Genomic DNA, 23966 nt, shown 5'->3' with positions numbered 1-23966 from the left:
TTTTCTGATTTATCTGCAGAGCGATCAGATTTACCTTAGCATTCACACACGCGCTAACTCTCCCCCATGTGGAGCCAGAGGTCACAGAGAGGACTTCAACTGGAGGAGACTCAGGGCTTCTTCTGGGTTTTTTTTTGGTTTTTTTTAACACACTGGAGAGTCATGAGTTCCTGGGGCCAGCAGATGCTTCCTCATATTTTCTAGCCCTACTGACAACTGGCTTATTGTTTGGCTTGATAAGGGTACAGTGTTCCCGGTAATAGGAATTAGGGTGAGGCGTAAGTCAGTGAGACACTGGTGAGACTGAATCAATAGATAATAGCGGATTCTCATGAATGCTAAAGGGGCCATTACAATCGGAGCCATTAAAAGAGCCAGTCCTGTTTGTCTTCGCCAAGTAGGCCAATTCCAGACACAGCAGAGGAGCGCACAAATTTATTTGCGACTCTGTGATTACACTGACAGTTGAAGAGGGCCCCCATAACATGCCATTCATAAAGCAAAGCAAGGCCCGACTGAATTGTACCATTCAGCTAAACATAAACACCCATACAGTCATCTGACAGTGGTTTTAATTAGAGGTACTAACGGAGTAAGGCCCATGAATGCGTTTCTCTCAGGCAGCGTGAGTTATGGTCCCCAGCTGTTCAGATAAAGTTAGGCCTACGGCCAGAATGTTCTAGAGAGAAGAGTACACAGGAAGAGCAAGAGATTACTGTGTCATAATACCAAACTCCTCCAAACGAAGGTGACAGTCTGAAGTGTGGAGGAGAAGAGCAGACTGCGATCAGAGTTTAGCAGCACACAAACTCACTACAACACACGGCCTGATCACAGACTTCACAAACTCACAGTGAAACCCATGGCTGAGGAACACAGAGGGAGTGTGCTGTAGCTTTAATTAAAGGGCTTATATCATAGAAAACCAACCTTTCCTCACTTTTCTGAAATAATAAGAGTTGATGTAGTATGTAAACATGATTAAAGTTTCAAAAGGTACCGTTCATGTCCCAATCCATGCAGTCTATGTATGGAAACTAGGCTGCAAAAACAGCACATTTAAAATGCACTGGTTTTGTGATGTCACAAAAAATAACTCCTTCACATGTATCCTCCTCTTCAGCCTACACTAGTTTAGCTCCACCCATTCATGCTGAAGCTATGAGTGTTTCAGCATGAACAATGAAGCATGATACAGAGCAGGGCAGCTGGGCAGCCAATCAGAATATATATATGTATTTGTGTGTGTGTGTGTGTGTGTGTGTGTGTGTGTGTGTGTGTGTGTGTGTGTGTGTGTGTGTGTGTGCAGGGAAAAGGGGCAAAGGTATAAAGAGAATGGTCATGTTAAAATGAAAAAAGTCTGTTTTTGCTATATAAAGAAAAAACATTTTGAACTTCAAACCCTTTGAAGTGTTGCTGTTTGCTGGAGTAATATGTAAGTCTTTACAGTGGAATTCAGGTCCTGGAAACTAAAAGAACAACAAAATGGACAAACAGACAACAGATGAAGAAGAAGATTGTGTTGTGGTGTTATAAAGTTATAAAGCTGTCAAAAAGGCCAAAGGTAACACTGAACACACAGAAAGATGTTTTTAAGCAGCATGTGCTTATACTAGAACTTCACTGTTAATCAGTATTAGAATAAATTATGTTCAAATGTGGACTGGGAACATTTCTTTAAGATCTCAAAGCATCTGAACAAAATTGTGCTTAAAGGGCCCAAATTGACTTTTTTTGAAAACTAACTTTCCTTATTTTTTTTTTAATGAGTTTGATGCTGTATGTATACACTATTAAAATGTTCCATGCACTCCCCTTCTTAATGTTCTGTATATGTAAAATGAAAAAAAAAACAGCCACGAAAACCAAGCATTTACACATATCTTTCAATTCAGCCTCACCTCACATTGACATTTTAAGGAGTGTTTCAGCATGAACTGCTTGAATGAGGCAGAATACATGGCAGCTAATCAAAACAGAGAGCATTTACATTTATCGCATATTATCTTATAATCGCAGCAACAAACATAGTTTGTTTATGTGTGAGGGATAAAGAAAGGTTTGTCATGTAAAAAAATACAAATAACAACTCTTTTTGGTAAATAAACTCAAGTCGACGCCAAAATACAAGACAAATATTAGAGATAAGTCCTTCAAGAATTTATATACAGAAAAAAGGTGACACACAGTGAGTATGTGGCTGTATCAGAGAATTCTGCTTGAATTTTCTGTACTGTTTTTCTGTTAATGTCCCCTGCATAAAAGCACCATCAGGCTTGTTATGTTGAAAGCATTTTAATCCATGCATTCAAATGGCTGTTAATGCTATGGGAAACTGCTGCACTATAAAACTCAATAAATAAGAAAAATATTCCCACTACACTAAAACGCTCTTTTTAACAGGGCAAAATGACCGCACTCGTCAAAACAGAAGAAGTCTCCACTAGGTCCCTGCTCTTTCTGGTAAGGCTCCAACTGGCTTGTTTGAATAGATGGAAAGGAAAGGACAGCCTAGTCACACTGCCCTCCCTATAGCGCTGGAATATATTAGCTGCCATCTTAAGGGTGTTTGAAATAATTACTTACTGGGGCCATGTGACACTTTCAATAAATTAAAGCACCCCCTCCCCCCCTTAAGTTTTAAAGGCAATTGCATATTGTGGCCATCACTAAATGTCTGCTCTCTCCCAGAGAAGAGATAATTTGTTGTAACAATGTGTTACCGCAGTTCAGTAACTAGACCCAGCAGCTTCATACAGCTCAGCAAGCAATGTGCCAATAAAGAAAACTACAGAAATAAATTAGTTTATTAACGGCGGCACATGTATCATCACAATTAATAAATTCCAGCCCATCAAGCAGTAATCTAATTATGAATTATGTATATGTCTGCCATGAATCATTTATGCACATTATTAGCTAAATTAGAAAATAGAATTTGGGCACATCATCATGATTTAAATTAATGTTTTCTCAATTCTGCACAGTCTCATTTTGAGAAGAGTTACTGACCTAACACAAACGGTTTCTGAGCCATGTTGCTAATGGCGATAAAAACAAATCTAATCATGATTTAATAATTGACAAATAAAGTAATGAGAGTGCTTGTTTTTTTAGGCGTACTGACTCTGGGCAATAAAATCTAATCCCCTAAGCTGCTGCAAGTCCAGAGGAGATAATTGCAGCTTCAGCAAACATGCATAAAACTTCTCCGTACAGCATGCAATGAGCCATGAATTACAGGAGTGCACTGAGGCTGACATTCCTGGGATACTGAATTAACTACATTATGAAGCAAGATAAGGAACAAAGTGATTTTATCAACTAAATCTATGCTGTTCAGTTCACTTGTACATTAGTGTTTTGACTTACTCAAGGCAAAAATAAACTATTAATAAATAAATGGTGAAAGCTCTCTACGGTGTGGTTCTATTATGGCCATTTAGATCTGACTCTCAAGGGCAACGGCCCAGGAATTTTTCATCATTCTTCATTTCATAGCTACATAATACACATACTGTTCACTTCGTGGGGGTGGCACGGTGGGTAGTGCTGTCACCTCACAGTATGGGGGGCCTGGGTTCGATTTCCCGGCCGGGTGACCGGGGTCCTCCCACAGTCCAAAGACATACAGTCAGGCCAATTGGACTTACTAAAATTGCCCCTAGGTGTGAGTGTATGTGATTGGTATGTCTGTCTGTCTGCCCTGCAATGGACTTGGTGACCTGTCCAGGGTGTATCCTGCCTTCCGCCCGATGACAGCTGGGTTAGGCTCCAGCACCTCCTCCTCCCCCCCGCAACCTTGAGGGAGAAGCGGCTTAGAAAGTGTGTGTTTACTTCATGCAGAAAGCATAAAATAAGCTATTTTAATTCAACTGTCATTCATCTTCACTGCATGTCAGTTGCTAGATCTTTTGTGCTGGACTCCTGCATATCAGTACATTAACAAGACGTCCATCTGGCCTTAAACTAAGCAGCGTGTTCTATTGTGTTATGACATTTCTGACAAAAATACTGTTGCTGTTGTCAAAACAAAACTTTGTATCTTCAGAATGTCAACTTTAAAGGAGATAGAAAACTCTTAATGGAAGTTAAAATAACAATATTTGATTAGTAAATCCATTCATTATGAATGGACCAAGCGACATAATGGAAATGGAACTAAGCATTGTCAAAAGGTACAAAAGAATTGAAAAACAGGAAAAGATCTGGGTTTGATATTACTTTACGCTACCGCTTGTATCCATGAAGTATCTTTTTCACAGAATAGTTTACCCCGTTACTGCTTCTGCTCTCCTCCACCACACCCACTGCCCCATTTACACTATAGCACAACATAATGCGCAACAACTAAACAGCACTCCAGCCTGGCTCCTGTTTACACAACATCCAAATAGAAGCCCAGCACTAAAGTAGGCCATCCATCTTCCCAATGTAAACGCCAATCCGCACTTTCAAGTACAGTACATATGCTTCTGTGTGTTCTGATTGGCTGTTCTGCACCCAGGGGCTCTTTTAATTGCAGGATCTTCTCTGTAGGTGGGAGGTTAGCTGATAACTCCTCAATAATCGAGTGAAAGTGTCGACCCAGAGGGCTGCAAGAGAGAGAGAGGTGTCATACAGTGGTGGGAGGCTGGGAGCACTGGTTAAACACACACTTACACTCACACACACATATGTGCGCACTGCTCCTCTTCCTCGGGGAGGCCTGACAATTACTCCCTCATGAGGATTCATGGAGCCACCCTTTTCTCATTAACTATATTAAGAGGCCATCGCTCTGGCTGCTAAAGAGAGAAATGGGATATTTCCCCAACGCCCCACTCTCTCTGCAGTGCACTGCAGCCAGCCGGGCCTGGCCTCAGCACTGGGAGACATGGTAGGCAGGGGGAAATGTAAAGCAGCCAGTCAAGTTACAGTACCAATCCCAACTTCAAAGGCTAGCAAGCAGTGAGACTGGCAGCGCTGAAAGAGCTGGACAGGGAGGTGCTATATCTGAAGCCTCAGCTGCTAGCAATAAGTCTTATATGAGAAGTGCATGTGGGCAGGAAGGTGACTGACATGCTGAATGCAAATGGATCCATAGCTTTAGCTAAGCGATCTGAAAACTCACTACAAATTGTATGATAGTTTAGTCTGACTGCTGGCAGCTTGAGGTAATAAATATTTGAAACCCTTACATCTTAGTATTAACAGTATATCTGTGCGATGATTCCAACCAAACTGACTCCATTTGAAATATTTGTGGTTTGGGGGTGTGGCACGTCACTTTGGAGGACGTGGTGTAAAGTAATGAGAAGCAGGGTGCTTTGCCCTCTTAAATGTGTAAGACAACACATTTCACAAGTCTAACCTGGGTTCTCTCATCCACTGCATGTGGGCTGACAGAGAGCCGTTTCTGTACAAACACGCCTAGGGCTATAGATACATGGCCCATTTTTTAAGCTTTAATTAATTTGTTGAGGGGAAAATATGATAGCAACGCATGTTATGTTTCTGAAGATATTAAATCAGATGTAAATGCTGTGGAAAAGGAGAAGGGAGGGGGTTCCGGGGGATACACACTTTGGCTGATGAAACCTCATAATAATCAGAGAAATTCAAAGCTTTGCATTAGGAGATGTAACAGGATATTAATGAGGAGTAAACTGTGTGTTTGTGAATGGCTGTTTGTGTTCTAGAGTGTGTGTGTGTGTGTGCGTGCCAGAACTCCCTGTCACATGTCACAAAAATCTGTGTCAACATGATCTTCCACAAGCAAAATTACTTCAAAGAGACAGTAAACCTATCATACAACAATGGCCGGCATAATATTCAGCCTGAAAATGCACAAGCCATCTCAAGGGCCCCCCTAGAAATGGGCCAACATGGTTACTTAGTACTGGTTGCATATACATATACATATTAGATGCAATTTATACAAGCCCCTTTCAAAACACCAAAACTAGACCCGTACTGTACGTGCTGGAGCATTTTGAATAGAAAGTGTTTGCTTTTGGAGCATCAGTAAGCGCTGACAGCCTTATGATTGACATATTTGTTCTTTCTCCGGGTCTGTCACCTTCAAGCACAGCACTGAGATGCCAATAGACAGCGCTCAATCAAAGCGCTGTTCAAAAACAGGCACAAACCCATTCTGTCAGAGCCCACATAAATAGTCAAATGAATCAGCACACCTGAGCGAGTGGATATAGAGTGGATAATTACCAAAACACAGCATACAATGCCCGCAATCTTTTGCATACCATGGCCAAAGACATCTTGGGACAAGAAGTAAGCAAGAGCAGAGGCAAGAAAATTTCAGGCAGATGTGGAAAACAAGAAAACACATTTGAAGCTGCAATTTAATAAACTTTACATCCTCCCCTAAGGTAAGATGTACAAGCACTTGTCTATGGGCCTGAGATCTCCATGATTACCATTCTAGCTCCATCATGACCAAAAAAAATGGATCTGCTGATGACAGCCTCATCCCGCCCTTCGACCAGGGACGTGTGTGTATGTGTGTGTGTGTGTGTGTGTGTGTGCACACTTTCGACAGCACGGAGGAGAGCAGGGAGCTGCCATGGAGACAGACAGGAAGCCTGTCAAGCAGCAGCTGTCAGACGGCTCTTTCTGATGCCATCATCTCATCAGCAGGGCTGCCAGTCTCACAGAGAGACAGCTATCAAAGATTCCACTCAGCACTGACGAGAGCTAACATGGGGATGGGAGGAAATCCACATAGCCCCCATTTACACCACCAAACAAGCCTACTTCTCTAAAAAAAAAAAAAAGCCCTAAAACTGATAAACTTTTGGAAAGATGATATTGATCCACCTGTCTATGTACACCCCACAACTTCCCTCCATTAACACTGTGCTTCTGCTTTCCACTGTATCAGTCATCACAGGAGTGCACCAAATATGATAGCACAAACCCCACAAACATGACATTTCCAAAGCCGTAATATAGTCTTTGTTGTCATTACATCAATCAAGATGAGCTGCCAATGAGAGCACACCCTTTAGTGATGCATTTGCTTGCTCTATCAGCAGACATAAGAGACTTGCCATTCTTTTATTTCCTTTCAACCCAGGGGGTGGAGCGCGCTCTCTGCCAAGAACTTGTTTCTGTTTTTTCTTGCCCTTATTTGTCTATCAAGCAAACATATGGCTCTCCATATGTGAAGATGTCAGGGGTGCCCTTGTCCTCCTGACGAGTCTGACTGTCTGACTTCTGAACTACAGTCAACGAGGAGCATGCTATCTCCTCCCATGCCTGCTTCATCGAATTTGTCACACGTAAACATTGATGCTGTTTGCTTGCTGCCAGCATATGAAGCATGCAAGTGCGCTTATAATTTTAATTTCATAACATCTCTCTCCACGAGACAACTAGTCCACAGAGCGCATTTAAGATACTTTTTGCAGAGCATGCATCATAAAACACAATACTAAATTGGCCTAAACAAATCTGTATTGTAATAACCTGAAGGTAACATAACACCAACTAAAGATGGAATATTTGCCATAATAGATGGCCTAAAGCCCGGAGGGACTCTCCGGTAGTAATATAGTCTTATAAACAGACTACAAGTGCAGCTAGTTTTATTCCTTCTCTCTGGGCTGCTAAGTGCTTAAATAATATATTGCTTTCATAAGAGCATGCAAGCTGTATTTGCTTTTTGGAAATGCCTCAATCCTTTGGGCAGTGTGATTAAGAATAAAATACTGGGTGCATTACTTCCAAATAAATTCCAATAGTGACATAGGCAAAGGGGAGGGGGGAGAAAAAGGGATAGCGGTGGAGTTTTCCGCAGGAGTCACGGACCAGGCCTGACAAAAAGGCCGGGCGGTTGAGGCATCCATTACTAGCAGAGCATCCCCCTGGCACGCTAGCTAATGTATTACCTTTGGATTACTGTAATATCTGTGTGATGTATGTGTGCTGAGCAAAGCGCATGGCCCTGGGCGGGGGGACTAAAGGCCCGGGCAGATGTAGGAAGCCCAGCCCCTCTGGAGGAGTGTAGCTGTATCTCCACTGGCTGGAACTAGCGCCCCACCTCCTCCCAGTGCCAGAGCCGGGTAAACTTAGTGTACAACGGGTGTGCAGGGTGCTCCAGGGACCCACTAGCGCCTGCAGGCCACAAGGCTGATAAGTCAGGCAGTCGTTCGTGAGCCCAAATAAAGGCAGTAAAGTTGACTGGTGAAAATGCGACACGGCCCGGGGTTGGCAGACTGCTCCTCTGAGGAGAAAGCACTGCGACTCTACCCTCAAATACACACACGTACACACACATCCTTACGGCCCGACGGATCCATCAACTTTATTCATCCCAACCCCCCCACCTGACGTGCACATACAAATATTTATTTTTTCTTGATTTTCCCCCCACCTACTTTCCTTCTTCCAAGCACAAAAAAGAAAATCACACCTCTCGCTCTTCCTAGCTCATGCCAAAATAATCAATGGCTTTCCCGAGCGGGCCAGCGGAGCTGACGAGCAGAGGGGGGATACAGACATGGCTCCAGGGCTCGGCTACAGATAATAAGTGAGGAACAGTCCTTGGGTATGTTTTACAGCTATCAAGACTCATCATATTTGACATGCATTGTGGTGTTTACAGAGTCCCAGTAAAACCTCCAGCTATATACTTAACAGGGTGCAGTGCACAAACACAAGTTCTGAAAGCGTTTGGGCGAGAAAGAGAGGGAAAAAAAATCCAACCGTGCTCTTATGCGTGTCCCATTTCTTATTCACGGCGCTATTCTCAGTGTTAACACCTGTCAGCTGACTGACTTCTTGTTCCCCACGGCTTATGAAAAAATCATGGCTATGGGGTTCAGAGTCAACAGTCCCATCAATATAAATTCACCATGGTCTTCATGGAACATTAGGCGGATTCCTGTTTCCCTACAAAGCCCCGCGCCTCTCCGCCGCTGCCGATATGCACAGCAAAACGGAAAGGGAAAAAAAAGAAAGAAACACCAAAATGGTTGCTTTAAAGAGTATGTTTCACTCGTGTGAATAACACAGCTGTAAATAGGCCATGAAACATTTATTTCAGAGTGGAGCCTTTTTTGAAGCAGAGCATTATTTGTAAAACAAATTAAATGCATTAATCCTGTAATAAATCATGACACTTCACAAGCCATTGAAAACATTTTGCTATGGTTTTTACTTTTACTTTTCTAATATTTTACTTTAAAAACCAGGGAAGACGTTTTTCAGGACAAAAAATACACTGAAAAAATACAAACAAATCATCTTGACTGAAGTACAGCACTTAAAAGATCTGCAGAGAGCTTTCTCCTTCATTTCTTGCAATCAAGTTGATCAAATAAGGTCCATCAGTGAAGCAATCACTCCAAAGTGGGAACTTCTCACAAAACCTCATCCAAAACTTGACAAGAACCTGCGGTCAGGCTCGCAGCCGGACTCACGTGAGCGGTCAGCAGTACGTCAGCACACAGATGTGATGGCATTCCCGCTCTGTTTGAGATAATTCAACGAGGCTGCCCAGACCTCCAGACACAAAAAAATGGCTGAAGGATACAAGAAGACGTCGCTCCACTGAACTCCTGTCCAAGAGTGCCCTTAAACAAAGGAACGGCAGATGGATTTGTGTTACATATGGCTGACTGGCTGTTAGAGGCTCTTCTTGAATTGAAAGTTAATTATCTACACTATTTCTCTCCGGCTTCACTGTGCTAATACAAGCTGCTCTTGACCTTATGGTAGTGTGCGTGAAGCAGATGAAAGTATGGCATTTCTTCATGATTGGATTAACTTCAGATGTGGCGAGTGTCTGGGAGTATTACAGCAGAGGCTCTGTGATCTGCCCTCCTATCCTCTTCTCTCTCTTTGCCCCCCCCCCCCGAAAAATCCTCACCCCCAGCCTAGGGCACTTCGGACTCTTTGCACACACACATACACACAGCCTGGGGAGAGCTCTCTTTCGGTCTGTAAGCTTCAGCACACACAGGCTTGATAATCGACTCAATTAAGTAGGTCCAATTGCCATAGCAAATTGATCCAAGTTATAACATTATCATTAGCAGTTAAAGTATGGCAATTATAGGACATTCACAGCAGAGGCAAGAAGAATGGGGAGGGAAAATGAAGTGACTTTGCACAAAAGGACATCCATTTCAGACGCACTGGGTGGTGTAAATAGCCCTGGTGTCAGCAGTATGGAGATAAAAGAACTGAAACATCCCATCACGTGCGTCAGCTGCTTGCTCTCTGTGCTAGCACCACACAATTCCTCAGCAGACAAATGAGTGCAAGAGAATTTCTCCATTTTCAACCAGTCACCTAGGCCAGACATCTGTGCACTCAAATCTGAGATCTATGACTAAGTGTCAAATTCACACTAAATCACTTCAGATACCAAAGACAGAAAACTAGCAAGAAAGGCACAAAAATGTAATGCTAACTATCTAGGCCAAAGGTTTATCATGGCACCAAGTTGAATAGACTGGGGGAAAACATAGAAAAGTAACACTATGTAGCATTTAGCAAGTCTGACTGATTTACAAAGAAGGTAACACTAATTATGTAGGCTGAAGGATTACCATGTTACAAAGTCTGGATGAAAATGTAGAAATGAACACTATGTACACCAAAGTATTAGCATGTTACAGAGTGTAACAGACTCAATGGAAATGTATAAATCTACTGTCAACTATGTAAGGCAAGCTACCATGTTACAAGGTCTGACTGGATGAAAATCTGTCCATGAATGCTTACTATGTGAACCAAAATATTAGCATATTAAGTCTAGTTAACTGCTTGAAAATGCTAACTATGTACACTGAAGTATTACCATGTTACAGTCTGACTGACTCAATGAAAAAGTATAAATCTGCTGCCAACTATGGTCGGCTAACTATCATGTTACATGTCTGACTGGAAGAAAATGTAGAAATTATTGCTAACTATGTGAACCAAAATATTAGCATATTACAAAGTCTAGTTAACTGGTGGAAAATCAAGAAATATATCCTAACTATGTACACTGAAGTATTAGCATGTTACAAATCTGACTGACTCAATGAGAATGTATAAATCTACTGCTAACTGTAAACCTGGCTGGAGGAAAAAGTAGAAATGAAGGCTAACTACGTAATCCAAAAATATTAGCTTGTCGCATAATCTGGTTAACTAGTTGAAAATGCAGTATTTTAATGCAGACCATTAGCATGTTAGGATGTTTGAAAAAATGTAATGTTGAAATTGTTACTGACTGAAAAGTGTGGAGAGATGTAACACTAATTATGTAAGTCTAAGTATTAGCATATTAGAGAGTCTGGATATAAGTAGAGAAGTCTAACACTGTTAATTGTAACTGTAATGATTCTGATTCTATCTATGTAGGATAACCTATTAGCATGCTATAAAGTCTGACTGATCCGTGGAAAATGTAACACTACCTAAGTAGGGGGAAGTATTAGCATGTTGCAAAGTCTGAATGAGCAACTGTTATTCAGTAGTCCTCCTGAGAGCGCTGAACACAAGGATTTGCCTGTTTAAACCCTGTTTAACTCACATCTCCAAAAACTAACATCTCCTCCAGTGCACTCTTGCCCCAAACCAGAAAAATAACAAAATATCCTCACAAAAACCACAGAGACTATCCTCAACGTTGTTCGGTAGTCAGTGGGGAGAGGTTTGTAGATGTGTACATGTAGTGTAAAGCTGTGACTGACAGGGACAGGCAGCCATCAGCAGTGAGTGATACGCGACGGAGCTCTAGAGCAGCCGGCACTCGTAGCCGACAGGCGGCGAGAGACGACATGACATGGCAGCGGAGGGCTCCCTCCCTAATTGTTTCTGAAAAAATGACATTTGTGTTTTTTTGCACCTTGCTTCAGGTGTCAGTGCCTCTCAGATTAGAGGGCTTGCGATGGCGTGATTGCCCTCAAGCACCTTGTTTGATGTTTTGAAGAGTGTCATTTCCTCATGCGACTCCATAGAAATTGAAATCTGTATTTATTTACGTGCAAGGTTAATAGAAAAAGATGCCTAAGTGCACCTGCCACTCAAGCATAATTTTATGCAGGCAAGTCTCAGTGTGCTGGTACAATGGGGAAGACATACAAAGACAGAATATGAAATAGTATCATAAAGCAGAAACGGTATTATGAAGCAGGCTTTTCATCTCATTTTGACTTCAGTGCTATCAGCAAAGTCATTATTGATGAATTTCCATAAAGAGATCATTAAATAACTGTTTATACTAAGCATAAAATCACAATATACTTGAACCAAAAGTGTCTTATACTTTTGTAGTCATACAACAAATTCATTTAGCTTTGCATTCATATTATATTTAGTCATGATGCTCACTATAGAATATGCTACACGCCCCAACAGTAGACTCTTCTAAAAGGGAAGGCCTACTGGATTCTTAAAGTCTAATATTATGTAGACAACACTGCCACTTGCTGCAAAACAGCAAGTACAGCATACACTTCTTTTCAACTGAATCTGGATACAAGGTAACTGTCCTGTAACACTTCCTTTCAGTCCTATTTTAGGAAGTATGATGGCTTTGAATGGATTTGATATTATTTAGTTTGATAATCAACAGAGGATTCATTTCAGCTGATGGTAGTGTATATAATTTTAAAGAACAGTCCTAGAGAGACTGAGCAGCCTAATCCAAGACAACCAAAACCCAGGAGGATGTTGGATAAATAAAATATATATGTATTTTATATTTTTCTATATCCGTTAAGAAAAATAGCAGGCTCAGATTGAAAACTAATAATATAATTTAGGTAGATCATGAGAGCTGCGTTATACTGATAGCGGGTTGTATATTGCATGTTTTATAAGAATAAGCATATTTCTGTAGCACTTTATCAAATAAGAGCCTTATTATAACACAATTATAAACAAAAAAAATCTCCCAACAGCCACAGAGCACATTCAATACTAAATGCACTCTGTTTGTATTTTTTAATAAAACATATTTCTTCTCAGTGTTACAACAGAAGAGTTAAAGTATATATCATCACTATTTAAAAAAACATATCTTCAAAATAATAACTTTACAGGAGAAGGCAAAGACATTCACCCTTTTTAATACAAGTTCAAATAATGACATTTTATTCCACACATTTGGACCCTTTCGATTCATCCGTTTAATATGAACTTTTCACACAAGGTAAAGGACGGCTGCAGTGCTCATACAGAACCAAAGAAGTAGAAAAAAAAACTTCTAATGAGATACAAGTTGGTTTGTTTCTTGGCTTTTTGGGACGGTGACTATTTATTTATCAAATGTTCACCAGCACCAAGCTGTAGGATAAACGGTGCATACAATGCATTTGTTCTCCTCTTATAAGGTAATGTGATAAAGCAGATACTCCAAGCTAATTGTCAGAGCGGGCTTGCTTAGCCAGCTCCCGAGGGGCAGCATTCTGTACTGAAAAAGCTATTAACCATTTGAGCAATGCAGCACAACTACAAGCTTCGTCTCCCCACATAATTTAGGTACTGTAAAGATGTAAATTCCTCTGCAGGGAGCCTTAATAAATATACATTGAACATAATCCCTAAGGTTACATCTCTACAGAGCTTTCAAGCGCATGTTCATGTGATAGAGATTAGGGTGTGTTTGCACAGTTCAAGAGCGGTCGCTTACATATGTGTAATGAGAAATTAAGGAAGGCACTGCTTGAACTGTTCATTAAGGCCTGCACCAAGATGCTTTCAAGTGTCAGGTTAGCAAAACAGCCAAACCTATTGCAACAGCAAGCCATTCCAAAGAAATCAAAGGACGGAGCTCTTGAATTATTTTGTTTCATTTGAGCACTTGCATTTGTGTGTTCCTATGTTGCTTTTTTTCCTGTTTCGTTTCAGTTAAAACCTCGGGGGGTAGGGGGGTATGTATCAACATGACACGCTGACAGGCACAGGAAATGCCAAAACAAGCAGGGCAAGGGAAAGAGGAAGGGAGGCACTTTCCACAGATGGCAAGACGCATCACTTCAGCCCTTAAACAGGCACAAAAAAGCGGCAGAGGGACCGGGGCCCTGTCTATAGAATGCGCAGCGAACAGTAGGTACTTGGCACAAGTAGCAGAAACAATTAGCGTCACATGAGCAGCCCGGAGCAGAGAGAGAGAGAGAGAGAGAGAGAGAGAGAGAGAGAGAGAGGTGAATAAATCACACACACGAGCGTCTTATTCTCACCGAACGGACCTGAACGGCGCGCGCTCACACTTGCAGGCATGTCCCCCCGTCATCATCACGCCCAGTTTTCAAAGACAGCAGCAGCAGTCACGGCTCATTTGGCTGATGCGCGCGTGTGGGCAGGGGGATTTTGTTTGCATCCGCGCGCATACCTAATTAGGGAATCGACGGAGGAAGTGCGCCGCTCCTCTGAGAGTTCCCCACCAGCCCACCTCCAACAACTGGGAATATTTTTCTGACATCCCACTCTTGCTTTCGCGTGCGCAGACAAAGCCACACACTCGCGCGTCCACACGCGCGCACAGAGAACCTGGCTGGGGTTCGGGCTGCCAGTAATGAGACGCAGTAAACAAGTATACGGGGTGACACGCGCACTTAGACTGACAGCCGGAACTCCAGTGCTGCACGTGGGAGGCTGATCCACAGGCGGCGCTCTATCTGTACACCATTCTGATCATTAATGGGCTTTTCAGTTCACTTTGGCGAAGCCTGTAAGTCTGTAAACAGATGAATTATTTAGAAGCTTTGCACTGGAATCAAACACAAGACTAAGAAATCCTCATTACTCCACAGTCCCTATAAGGAACAATGTGCTTGTAGAGATACTCAGTGTACACCAGGGGGCGATAGAGCACCCCTCACCCACTTTAGAAAGTAAGCTCAAAAGAACAGGCCTGTTTTTTTTTCTCGTAATTCTTTTAAAGATTGAGTTTGTTGCTTCGGTAGTATAGACCATCTCAGAAACATGTCATTAGCGTTTTAAGGCCAAATATTTCTTATATAAGAACAAAGTTATAAATCTGCACCTAGTAGAAATGAAGGTCATGCTGAAATCTCAAACTCGTTAATTATACAAAAATAAACACCTTTTGAAATGTAATGAGCTTAATATGTCGTTGCTGTCTGAACAAAACCTCGTATCTCCAAAATGGTCCTTTTAAAGGAGAAGGAAAAAACCTACTGTCGGTTAAAATCAGTGGAACCAGAATTTTTTCCAAGCAATTTTTGGGCTGTTTCTTTTGGTCCATTCTTCATGAAATTTACACACATCATAAAGGACAACAGGCATTTTCAAATTATGTTAAGAAGTGAAAAACAACAAAAATGGAGATACAAGGTTTTGCCCCGACAACAGCGATATGTATCTGCAAATGACTTGTGTATTTTGTTTTGTAGTCATTTTCATATACATTTGTTTATTCTTGATACATTTTCTGTATGTGAAGTAGGTGTGTTTACTTGTGTTTCCAAAAAAGAAAAAATGTACAAATTCTGAAGCCTGCATTGTCGTTGGAATTCTACTCTGACAGTAATGTGTGTCCTGTAGTATTACACAAGACACACACACACACATTGTAAACCTTATTTTGCTCTTCACTCGTCAGAGGAGAGATTTTGGCTGAGTCATTGGTCAATTTATGTTAAGGTAACTAAAATAAAGTTGTAAACAGTTCATTATCAGAAAACCTATTCTGTTTTTGCATTATGAAAGAATACTATGTGGTAGATGGCAGACTCACTTTTTCTTCTTGAAGTGAAAATGTAAAGTTAGACCTTTGGTGTAAAACATCCCATCCAGGCACCAGGTGAAATGACTCCTTAAGCATGTTGTCAAAAATATATTTTAAATTAGATTTTCATCATAAAGGCACAGCGTTGTTTACTGGAGTTTCACTATCTAGCTAGCATTAGCTCTGTGTGTAATCATTAAATAGAATTAGCTACAACCAACTCTGATATGTTTTGTTGTGTTAATGATAACAATAGCAATTGATATAAACAATAATAAGAACATCAAATGAGTTTAAAAAATACTAATACCATTAATACAATCACAATGCCCACTTAATTAAGTGTTTTCTCAAAGTCTATTAAATCATTCTGACTTCAAATGAGGCCTCCATTTCATTTAAACATTAATTAATTTTAACAGTGGCAAAGTCTGTAACAAGTTTGTTTGACAAAGTGTAATAACTATTATATACTTCTGATCTTTAGTTACTCAGTGATGACATTGCCTCAGTCCAATATATATATATATATATATATATATATATATATATATATATATATATATATATACATATATATATATACATACATACATACATACATACATACATTGAGAAATTCATAGGAACAAAAGACAAATCTTGGTTTCAGTTGGCGTACATTTAATACATTAAATGACAAAACCCTTGTTGGAAACTGCTCACTAAATAGTTTCCCTATTCTTAACTCTCATTTCAACATCAAATTTGAGGTCTTACATAAAAGTTAATCATTGCACAAAGCAACTAATCTCATTTGCTCTAAGGGGGCCAAACAAACAGATGATTACAAATAGCAGTTGCACTGACTAGTACTGAAAGCACACTGGACTCTTGCACCCTACTGAACCTCTAAACCATGCAAAGGAACATCAGGATGCTTTCCCAGATGATTTTCACTGTTTTGCTTTTCCTGGCGCTGTCAGGTAAGATCTAAATGATGTGCTTGGAAAGATGACGCTTAGTCATGTATTAAGCTAATAAAATGTCAGTGACTCTGAGAACTTCAGAAAGACTGATCCATTTAGGAACATAGACAGCTCTGCTGACAGAATGCAGGCACTAGAGCTGCTGCTCAAATGGTAAGTGCCATGTCATTTTAGAGACCAGTTCTGTGGAAGATCAGTGACATGTTCTGTACACGCTCAAAGAACAAAAATGAAACATTTTGAAAAAGTGCATTTGAAAACTATCATATACAACAGACAGATACAAGAGAACCTTCATAAGCTGTAAATAAAGTCATTCAGAGTGGTTAGTGAAATGACTGATTTCTTTACCATGGTGGTGACAGGAACCAGGGGTCACAAGGAGCACTGTGCAAATAAAGCCATTTTATTTACTAACCAAATATACCAATGAAGCTCTACATGTCTTCTGAGTTTTAGATGCCGTGTTTATCATGGTACAACGAGGTAAACCTGGGGAAAAATATAGTTTAGGGAGGGATATTTTTGTTTTATAAGCCCTGCGTGTATCACTCTAGCATGAATAGACTTTTTTATATAAAACTTTCTCTCAAAACTATAATAAAATCACTTCTCAGGCATCAAGCAGTGTATTCATAATGAATTCATGTAAAAATGTTCTGTGAGAGAGCTTTAAGAGTTATTAAACTCTTCTGTCATCTGATTCTTATCACTCTGAATATGTATTTGTATCTTGATTTAATTATGAAAAATTTGAGAAATTCTCCACTGAAACAGTGAAAGCAAATAAAAAAAGCAATAGGAGATCCTGTCAGATAGTACTTCATAATGATGAATCCAGCCTGAAGCCTGACGAGTAATGTCTGCTTCTAAATTTAGGATCCTGTAAATACATATATAGCATCAATTTCTCCTACATCTATATATGACTTTCTGCCTTTATTCTGTCATGTGGAGCTGGAAGACCAGGCCTTATCAGCAAGAGTCACAAGGGAGACAACCCCCTGCTACAGTATGTGCTCAATAACTCTTTAAGGGAACATCCTGTGCTGACAAAGCTGCGCTTGGTATGTGTGGTCATCTGTGACAAACATTCACATATTTCTGTCTCATTCTTTCAAGAATGATACTGTGGAATATAACACAAATAAGACTGATACATTTAGCTCACTTCCACAAGCATGTTTGTCATACAGGCACTAGAGGTCAGCAGAGCTTCATGCATGATGGAACAACAGCAAAACAATCAAACGTTGAACACACTCACACTGTGTCTTCGACCAAAATGTTTGGTGTTTCTGCATTTACAATTCTCAGAAAACTATGGAAGATCCTAGGAGTGGCATGATGGTGGCTGCAGAACAGGCTCAGTTAATGGCCAATTTGCTAAAGTTGATCAAAGGCAACAAAACCATTGAAATAGGTGAGAACCTGAAGCTTCATTAAAGGTTTTAATCCATTCCAGTATGGAACACCATTTATGTCTTTGAGACACTCATTCTGGTATGTTTTCCTATCTCAGGCATGTACACAGGCTACAATACTTTGAGTATGGCTCTGGCAGTTCCTGAGGATGGCCAAGTGGTAGCCTGTGAAATAAATGAGGATTACATCAATATTGGCAAGCCATACTTCCAAGAGGTCTGTGGATATCAACAACATTACAGAGTTCCCTGAATTCACTGAACTGATTGACATGTTATTAATTAATCGCTACAAGTTTTTCAAGGTTCGTGAAAGGCCTGCTCCTCTTAGGATCTCTATTATAAATGTCTGTTTCAAATGGCAAAGGCAGACTAGACAGCGTTGGATAAGAACACTGCTGCTTCTCTGACAAAAGAATTTCATGGGTTCACGCTCTACTGAAGAGAAAGGTGCAGCATAGGTATCTAATTTTGAGCTCATTGATTTGCAGCAGTCCCTCAGAGAATAGACAGTGTGAAGCCTAATAGTCTGGTCATTCAAGAAATGCAGAAATGTCAATCAGAGAGGAGAGAGTGCTGATTGAAGTACATGTCGATGTCAGCTTTGGTATCAGTGTCTACACAACTTGCAAAGCCAAGCATCAGAGTACTTTGCTTTATCTGTGCTTTTTGAATCCCAAGGGCAGAACAGATAAGACTTGCAGTTTTTGCACCAAACAGCGACACAATTCATCTCAAAGATATACGAAACTACACAACACAAACAGAAGCAACACAGCAAGCCGACTTTTTCACTGTTAGGTGGTAACAAATAATAAATGCCTCAATGTTTCTTCCCATTAGGCTGGTGTAGAGAATAAAGTTGATATTCGTCATCAAATCGCACTTAAAACCTTAGGTAATTTTAAACTATTTTTAATTTACACATTGAATTTCTTTCTCTCTAGTTGGAGTGTGAATACTTGTATCTTGTAATCTGCAAATGGTTTTGTCCTTTTCACAGATGAACTTCTTGAAGCTGGAGAAGCTGAAACTTATGACTTTGTGTTCATTGATGCAGACAAGGAAAACAATGAGAATTACTATGAAAAGTCTCTCCAGCTTATTCGTAAGGGTGGAATAATTGCTATAGATAATGTAAGTAAGATATACATAAATAACTGTATGTGCCTAGAAAAACATTATCATGACTGGTATTGCTTGTTTAGCTGTTACTTTCAGTCTACACTTACGTCAGTTAATCAATAGCTCTTTACACAACCTAGATCAGGGCTGTCCTTGAGGACATTTCATTTGACCTGGCAGAACTCCACATCCAATGAGAGAACAAACATATTTTTATACTACATATCATTGTTGTCGGAACAAAATCTTGTATTTCAAAACGGTAACTTTACAGGAGAGAGAAAAAACCTACTTTATTTTTAATGTAAGTCAATGGAACCAGACTTTTTCTCTGAGACATTGTGGGCTGTTTCTTTTGGTCTATTCAACATGCAGTTTACACACAATGTAAACAACAACAGACATTTTCAAATTATGTCAAAAACTGAAAACAACAGAAATGGACATACTATAATCACTATAATGAACAATTATTAATCACATAGTGTTCATATATATATATATATATATATATATATATATATATATATGAATACATATATATACATATACAAATACATATATATACACTGCTCAAAAAAATAAAGGGAACACTCAAATAACACATCCTAGATCTGAATGAATGAAATATTCTCATTGAATACTTTGTTCTGTACAAAGTTGAATGTGCTGACAACAAAATCACACAAAAATCATCAATGGAAATCAAATTTATCAACCAACGCAGGCCTGGAATTGGAGTGACACACAAAATTAAAGTGGAAAAACACACTACAGGCTGATCCAACTTTGATGTAATGTCCTTAAAACAAGTCAAAATGAGGCTCAGTATTGTGTGTGGCCTCCACGTGCCTGTATGACCTCCCTACAACTCCTGGGCATGCTCCTGATGAGGTGGCGGATGGTCTCCTGAGGGATGTCCTCCCAGACCTGGACTAAAGCATCCGCCCACTCCTGGACAGTCTGTGGTGCAACATGGCGTTGGTGAATGGAGCGAGACATGATGTCCCAGATGTGCTCAATCGGATTCAGGTCTGGGGAATGGGCGGGACAGTCCATAGCTTCAATGCCTTCATCTTGCAGAAACTGCTGACACACTCCAGCCACATGAGGTCTAGCATTGTCCTGCATTAGGAGGAACCCAGGGCCAACCGCACCAGCATATGGTCTCACAAGGGGTCTGAGGATCTCATCTCGGTACCTAATGGCAATCAGGCTACCTCTGGCAGGCACATGGAAGGCTGTGCGGCCCTCCAAAGAAATGCCACCACACCATTACTGACCCACTGCAAAACCAGTCATGCTGAAGGATGTTGCAGGCAGCAGATCGCTCTCCATGGCATCTCCAGACTCTGTCATGTCTGTCACATGTGCTCAGTGTGAACCTGCTTTCATCTGTGAAGAGCACAGGGCGCCAGTGGCGAATTTGCCAATCCTGGTGTTCTCTGGCAAATGCCAAGCGTCCTGCACAGTGTTGGGCTGTGAGCACAACCCCCATCTGTGGACATCAGGCCCTCATACCATCCTCATGGAGTCGGTTTCTAACCATTTGTGCAGACACATGCCCATTTGTGGCCTGCTGGAGGTCATTTTGCAGGGCTCTGGCAGTGCTCCTCCTGTTCCTCCTTGCACAAAGGCGGAGGTAGCGGTCCTGCTGCTGGATTGTTGCCCTCCTACGGCCTCCTCCATATCTCCTGGTGTACTGGCCTGTCTCCTGGTAGCGCCTCCAGCCTCTGGACACTACGCTGACAGACACAGAAAACCTTGTTGCCACAGCTCGCATTGATGTGCCATCCTGAATGAGTTGTACTACCTGAGACACTTATGTGGGTTGTAGAGTCCGTCTCATGCTACCATGAGTGTGAAAGCACCACCAACATTCAGAACTGACCAAAACATCAGCCAGAAAGCATCGGTACTGAGAAGTGGTCTGTGGTCCCCACCTGCAGAACCACTCCTTTATTGAGTGTGTCTTGCTAATTGCCAATAATTTCCACCCGTTGTCTGTTCCATTTGCACAACAGTATGTGAAATTGATTGTCAATCAGTGTTGCTTCCTAAGTGGAAAGTTTGATTTCACAGAAGTTTGATTTACTTGGAGTTATATTGTGTTGTTTAAGTGTTCCCTTTTTTTTTTGAGCAGTGTACATACATACATATACTTGAAAAAAAATCCATTTCAATTCGATCCCTTTTTGTTATACCTTTGGTCATTTTTGACCCTATGTCCACCACAAACATTGCACAAGACAAAACGTTTGGGCAAGCCTGACCTAGATAGTTCATGCATGTTGTGAACAGAGTCTAGCTTGCTAACAGTTCTGAAGTGCTTACCATGTACCTGCATGTGCTGACATGCTGCCCCTCTACTCCTCAGGTCCTTTGGGGTGGAAGTGTCATAAACCCTGACAAGGACGATGTAACCTCACAAAGCATTGACGAGCTGAATAAGAAATTACACAAAGATCAGCGAGTTGATCTGAGCATGCTTACAGTTGGTGATGGCCTAACCTTGGCTATCAAATTATAATCCCTTACTATTGACCAAACAAAACAGAGCAGGCTAATCTAGTTTAATTTTAATTATTGTTGATTTTTAAATCATATATTACAGGATTGTTCTCTAAAGGCTTACAATTTACACAACACAATAACTCTTTGACCTTTTCCTGCTTTGAAAAAGAAAATGCTGAATAAATAGCTTCTTCAAGAAGGTTCCAATTTACTCATTTCTCAACATGCTTCATATTTTCTTAAAAAAACAGAATGTAGGTTCCCATTTATTATTCAATATTAGTTCAGCCAGATGACTCACGTGTCAAGATGCCTTTCAACTTGTTACAAACTACTTCAAAGTTGTAAAACTCAGCTCAGCCTCAATCAGCTGGCAGTGTTCAATAACATCTCATCCTCAGATGACACAGATACTGTTTCCCAACAGTGAGAGTCTCTTGGTAGTGATTTGCAAGAAATGAAACTGTAAATCAACACTGACTTTTCTTTTTCTGACAAAAGCTCCTTTTTCATGTACCCCTCAAAAAGCAAAGGCCTGTATATGGGCCCACATTTAAGTTCCTAATTCTCATTATAACATGACTTACATCTTTCATAGTAGGTACTGAGTAGTTCACAGTAATTATTAAATAATGAAGATATGATGAATAATAATAAAATGAATAACCTGCTAATAATTATGCAGTTTAAGGTGGTCATATCTAATTGACCCAAGCAACTTACATTCCTGTAGGCCGATTTATGAAAGAAGTTGGAGATTCACAGGGTTTGCGTGAAAAACTGGTTGCAAAAATCCTGTTGATTTCAGTATGTGGCCGCCAGATGCACCCACAGTCCTTCAGATCCGTTATATCGGGGCGCAATTTACAACCCCAATTCCAATGAAGTTGGGACGTTGTGTAAAACATAAATAAAAACAAAATACAATGAATTGCAAATCCTTTTCAACCTATATTCAACTGAATACACTACAAAGACAAGATATTTAATGTTCAAACGGATAAGCTTTATTGTTTTTTGCAAATATTCACTCATTTTGATGCCTGCAACACGTTCCAAATAAGTTGGGACAGGGGCATGTTTACCACTGTGTTACATCACCTTTCCTTTTAACAACACTCAATAAGCATTTGGGAACTGAGGACACTAATTGTTGAAGCTTTGTAGGTGGAATTCTTTTCCATTCTTGCTTGATGTACAACTTCAGTTGCTCAACAGTCCGGGGACCTGTGGTCGGAGGCAAATCGGGGCTCACTTGGCGCTTGCTCAGTCGTGTAGTGTGAACGGCTGAAAGACGCTCGCCGAGCTGTCGCCGACTAATCGCAGACCCCTGGCAAATATCTAGCATGTTTAATATCCAGCCAGTCGGCGACTGTGATTCAACAGCAGCGTCTAGCTACAGCCAATGGGAAGGCGTAGAGAGAGAACCGCGTTACCATTGAAGATCTCTCCGTGCGACAGTCGAGGAATACACAAACAGAATAATGGCTACAAGAGGTTCTCACTCTACTTGGACACAAGAAATGGAGGAACAGTTGGCAAGAGCACCAGTGCCTTTTTGACGTGTCCAGTGACCTGTACCACAACAGAGTCGAGAACCTATCTTCTACGTGGTATTGCTAGTTCTCACGAGAGTTTAGTTTTCATGTGTTCTCGTGTTTTTGGACAGCAGCCAGATGAGTCGGTGATTCCCCAGGGTGAAAGTCGTTTAATTTGTGAGCCCGTGTCGCCGATCAGTCATGTAGTGTGAAAACCACAACAACGGAAAGACTCGCGATTACAGCACAACCAGTCATGTAGTGTGAACGGCACAAAAACCTGACGACTGCAAAAGTCGTGTAGTGTGAACCAGGCATTACTTGCAGAGATTTCTGCCGATTCTCTGAAACTTTTGATGATATTATGGACTGTAGATGATGAAATGCATGTTGAGAAATGTTGCTCTCAAACTGTTGGACTATTTGCTCATGCAGTTGTTCACAAAGTGGTGAACCTCACCTCATCTTTGCTTGTGAACTAGGGGATGCTCCCTTTATACCCAATCATGACACTCACCTGTTTCCAATTAACCTGTGGAATGTTCCAAACAGGTGTTTTGAGCATTCCTCAACTTTCCCAGTCTTTTGCTGCCCCTGTCCCAACTTCTTTGGAACGTGTTGCAGGCATCAAATTCAAAGTGAGTGAATATTTGCAAAAAACAATAAAAAACAATAAATTAAATATCTTGTCTTTGTAGTG

The 23966-nt window shown here is 40.8% G+C and overlaps 1 protein-coding gene across 1 annotated transcript; it reads left to right on the top strand.

The window, feature by feature from the left end:
* Positions 1-16519: 16519 nt before the first annotated feature.
* On the top strand, positions 16520-21939 carry comtd1 (catechol-O-methyltransferase domain containing 1). The gene is made up of 7 exons (XM_017725243.2): positions 16520-16662; positions 17623-17732; positions 17983-18088; positions 18188-18306; positions 18933-18987; positions 19093-19226; positions 21592-21939. The coding sequence occupies exons 1-7, from the start codon at positions 16596-16598 to the stop codon at positions 21742-21744; spliced, it is 744 nt and encodes a 247-aa protein (XP_017580732.1). The 5' UTR covers positions 16520-16595; the 3' UTR covers positions 21745-21939.
* Positions 21940-23966: the final 2027 nt, after the last annotated feature.

This window comes from Pygocentrus nattereri, chromosome 5, assembly GCF_015220715.1.
Source record: "Pygocentrus nattereri isolate fPygNat1 chromosome 5, fPygNat1.pri, whole genome shotgun sequence".
NCBI classification, from domain to species: domain Eukaryota; kingdom Metazoa; phylum Chordata; class Actinopteri; order Characiformes; family Serrasalmidae; genus Pygocentrus; species Pygocentrus nattereri.
Note: the sequence above shows the minus strand (reverse complement) of the source record. Positions and strands in the feature narration are given on the sequence as shown.

Coding starts and splice junctions, on each gene's coding strand:
- comtd1 (XM_017725243.2), top strand. CDS start 16,596: ATGCAAAGGAACATCAGGATGCTTTCCCAGATGATTTTCACTGTTTTG. Junction 17,733..17,982: donor TGCTGACAAAGCTGCGCTTG/GTATGTGTGGTC, acceptor TACAATTCTCAG/AAAACTATGGAAGATCCTAG. Junction 18,988..19,092: donor AATCGCACTTAAAACCTTAG/GTAATTTTAAAC, acceptor TCCTTTTCACAG/ATGAACTTCTTGAAGCTGGA.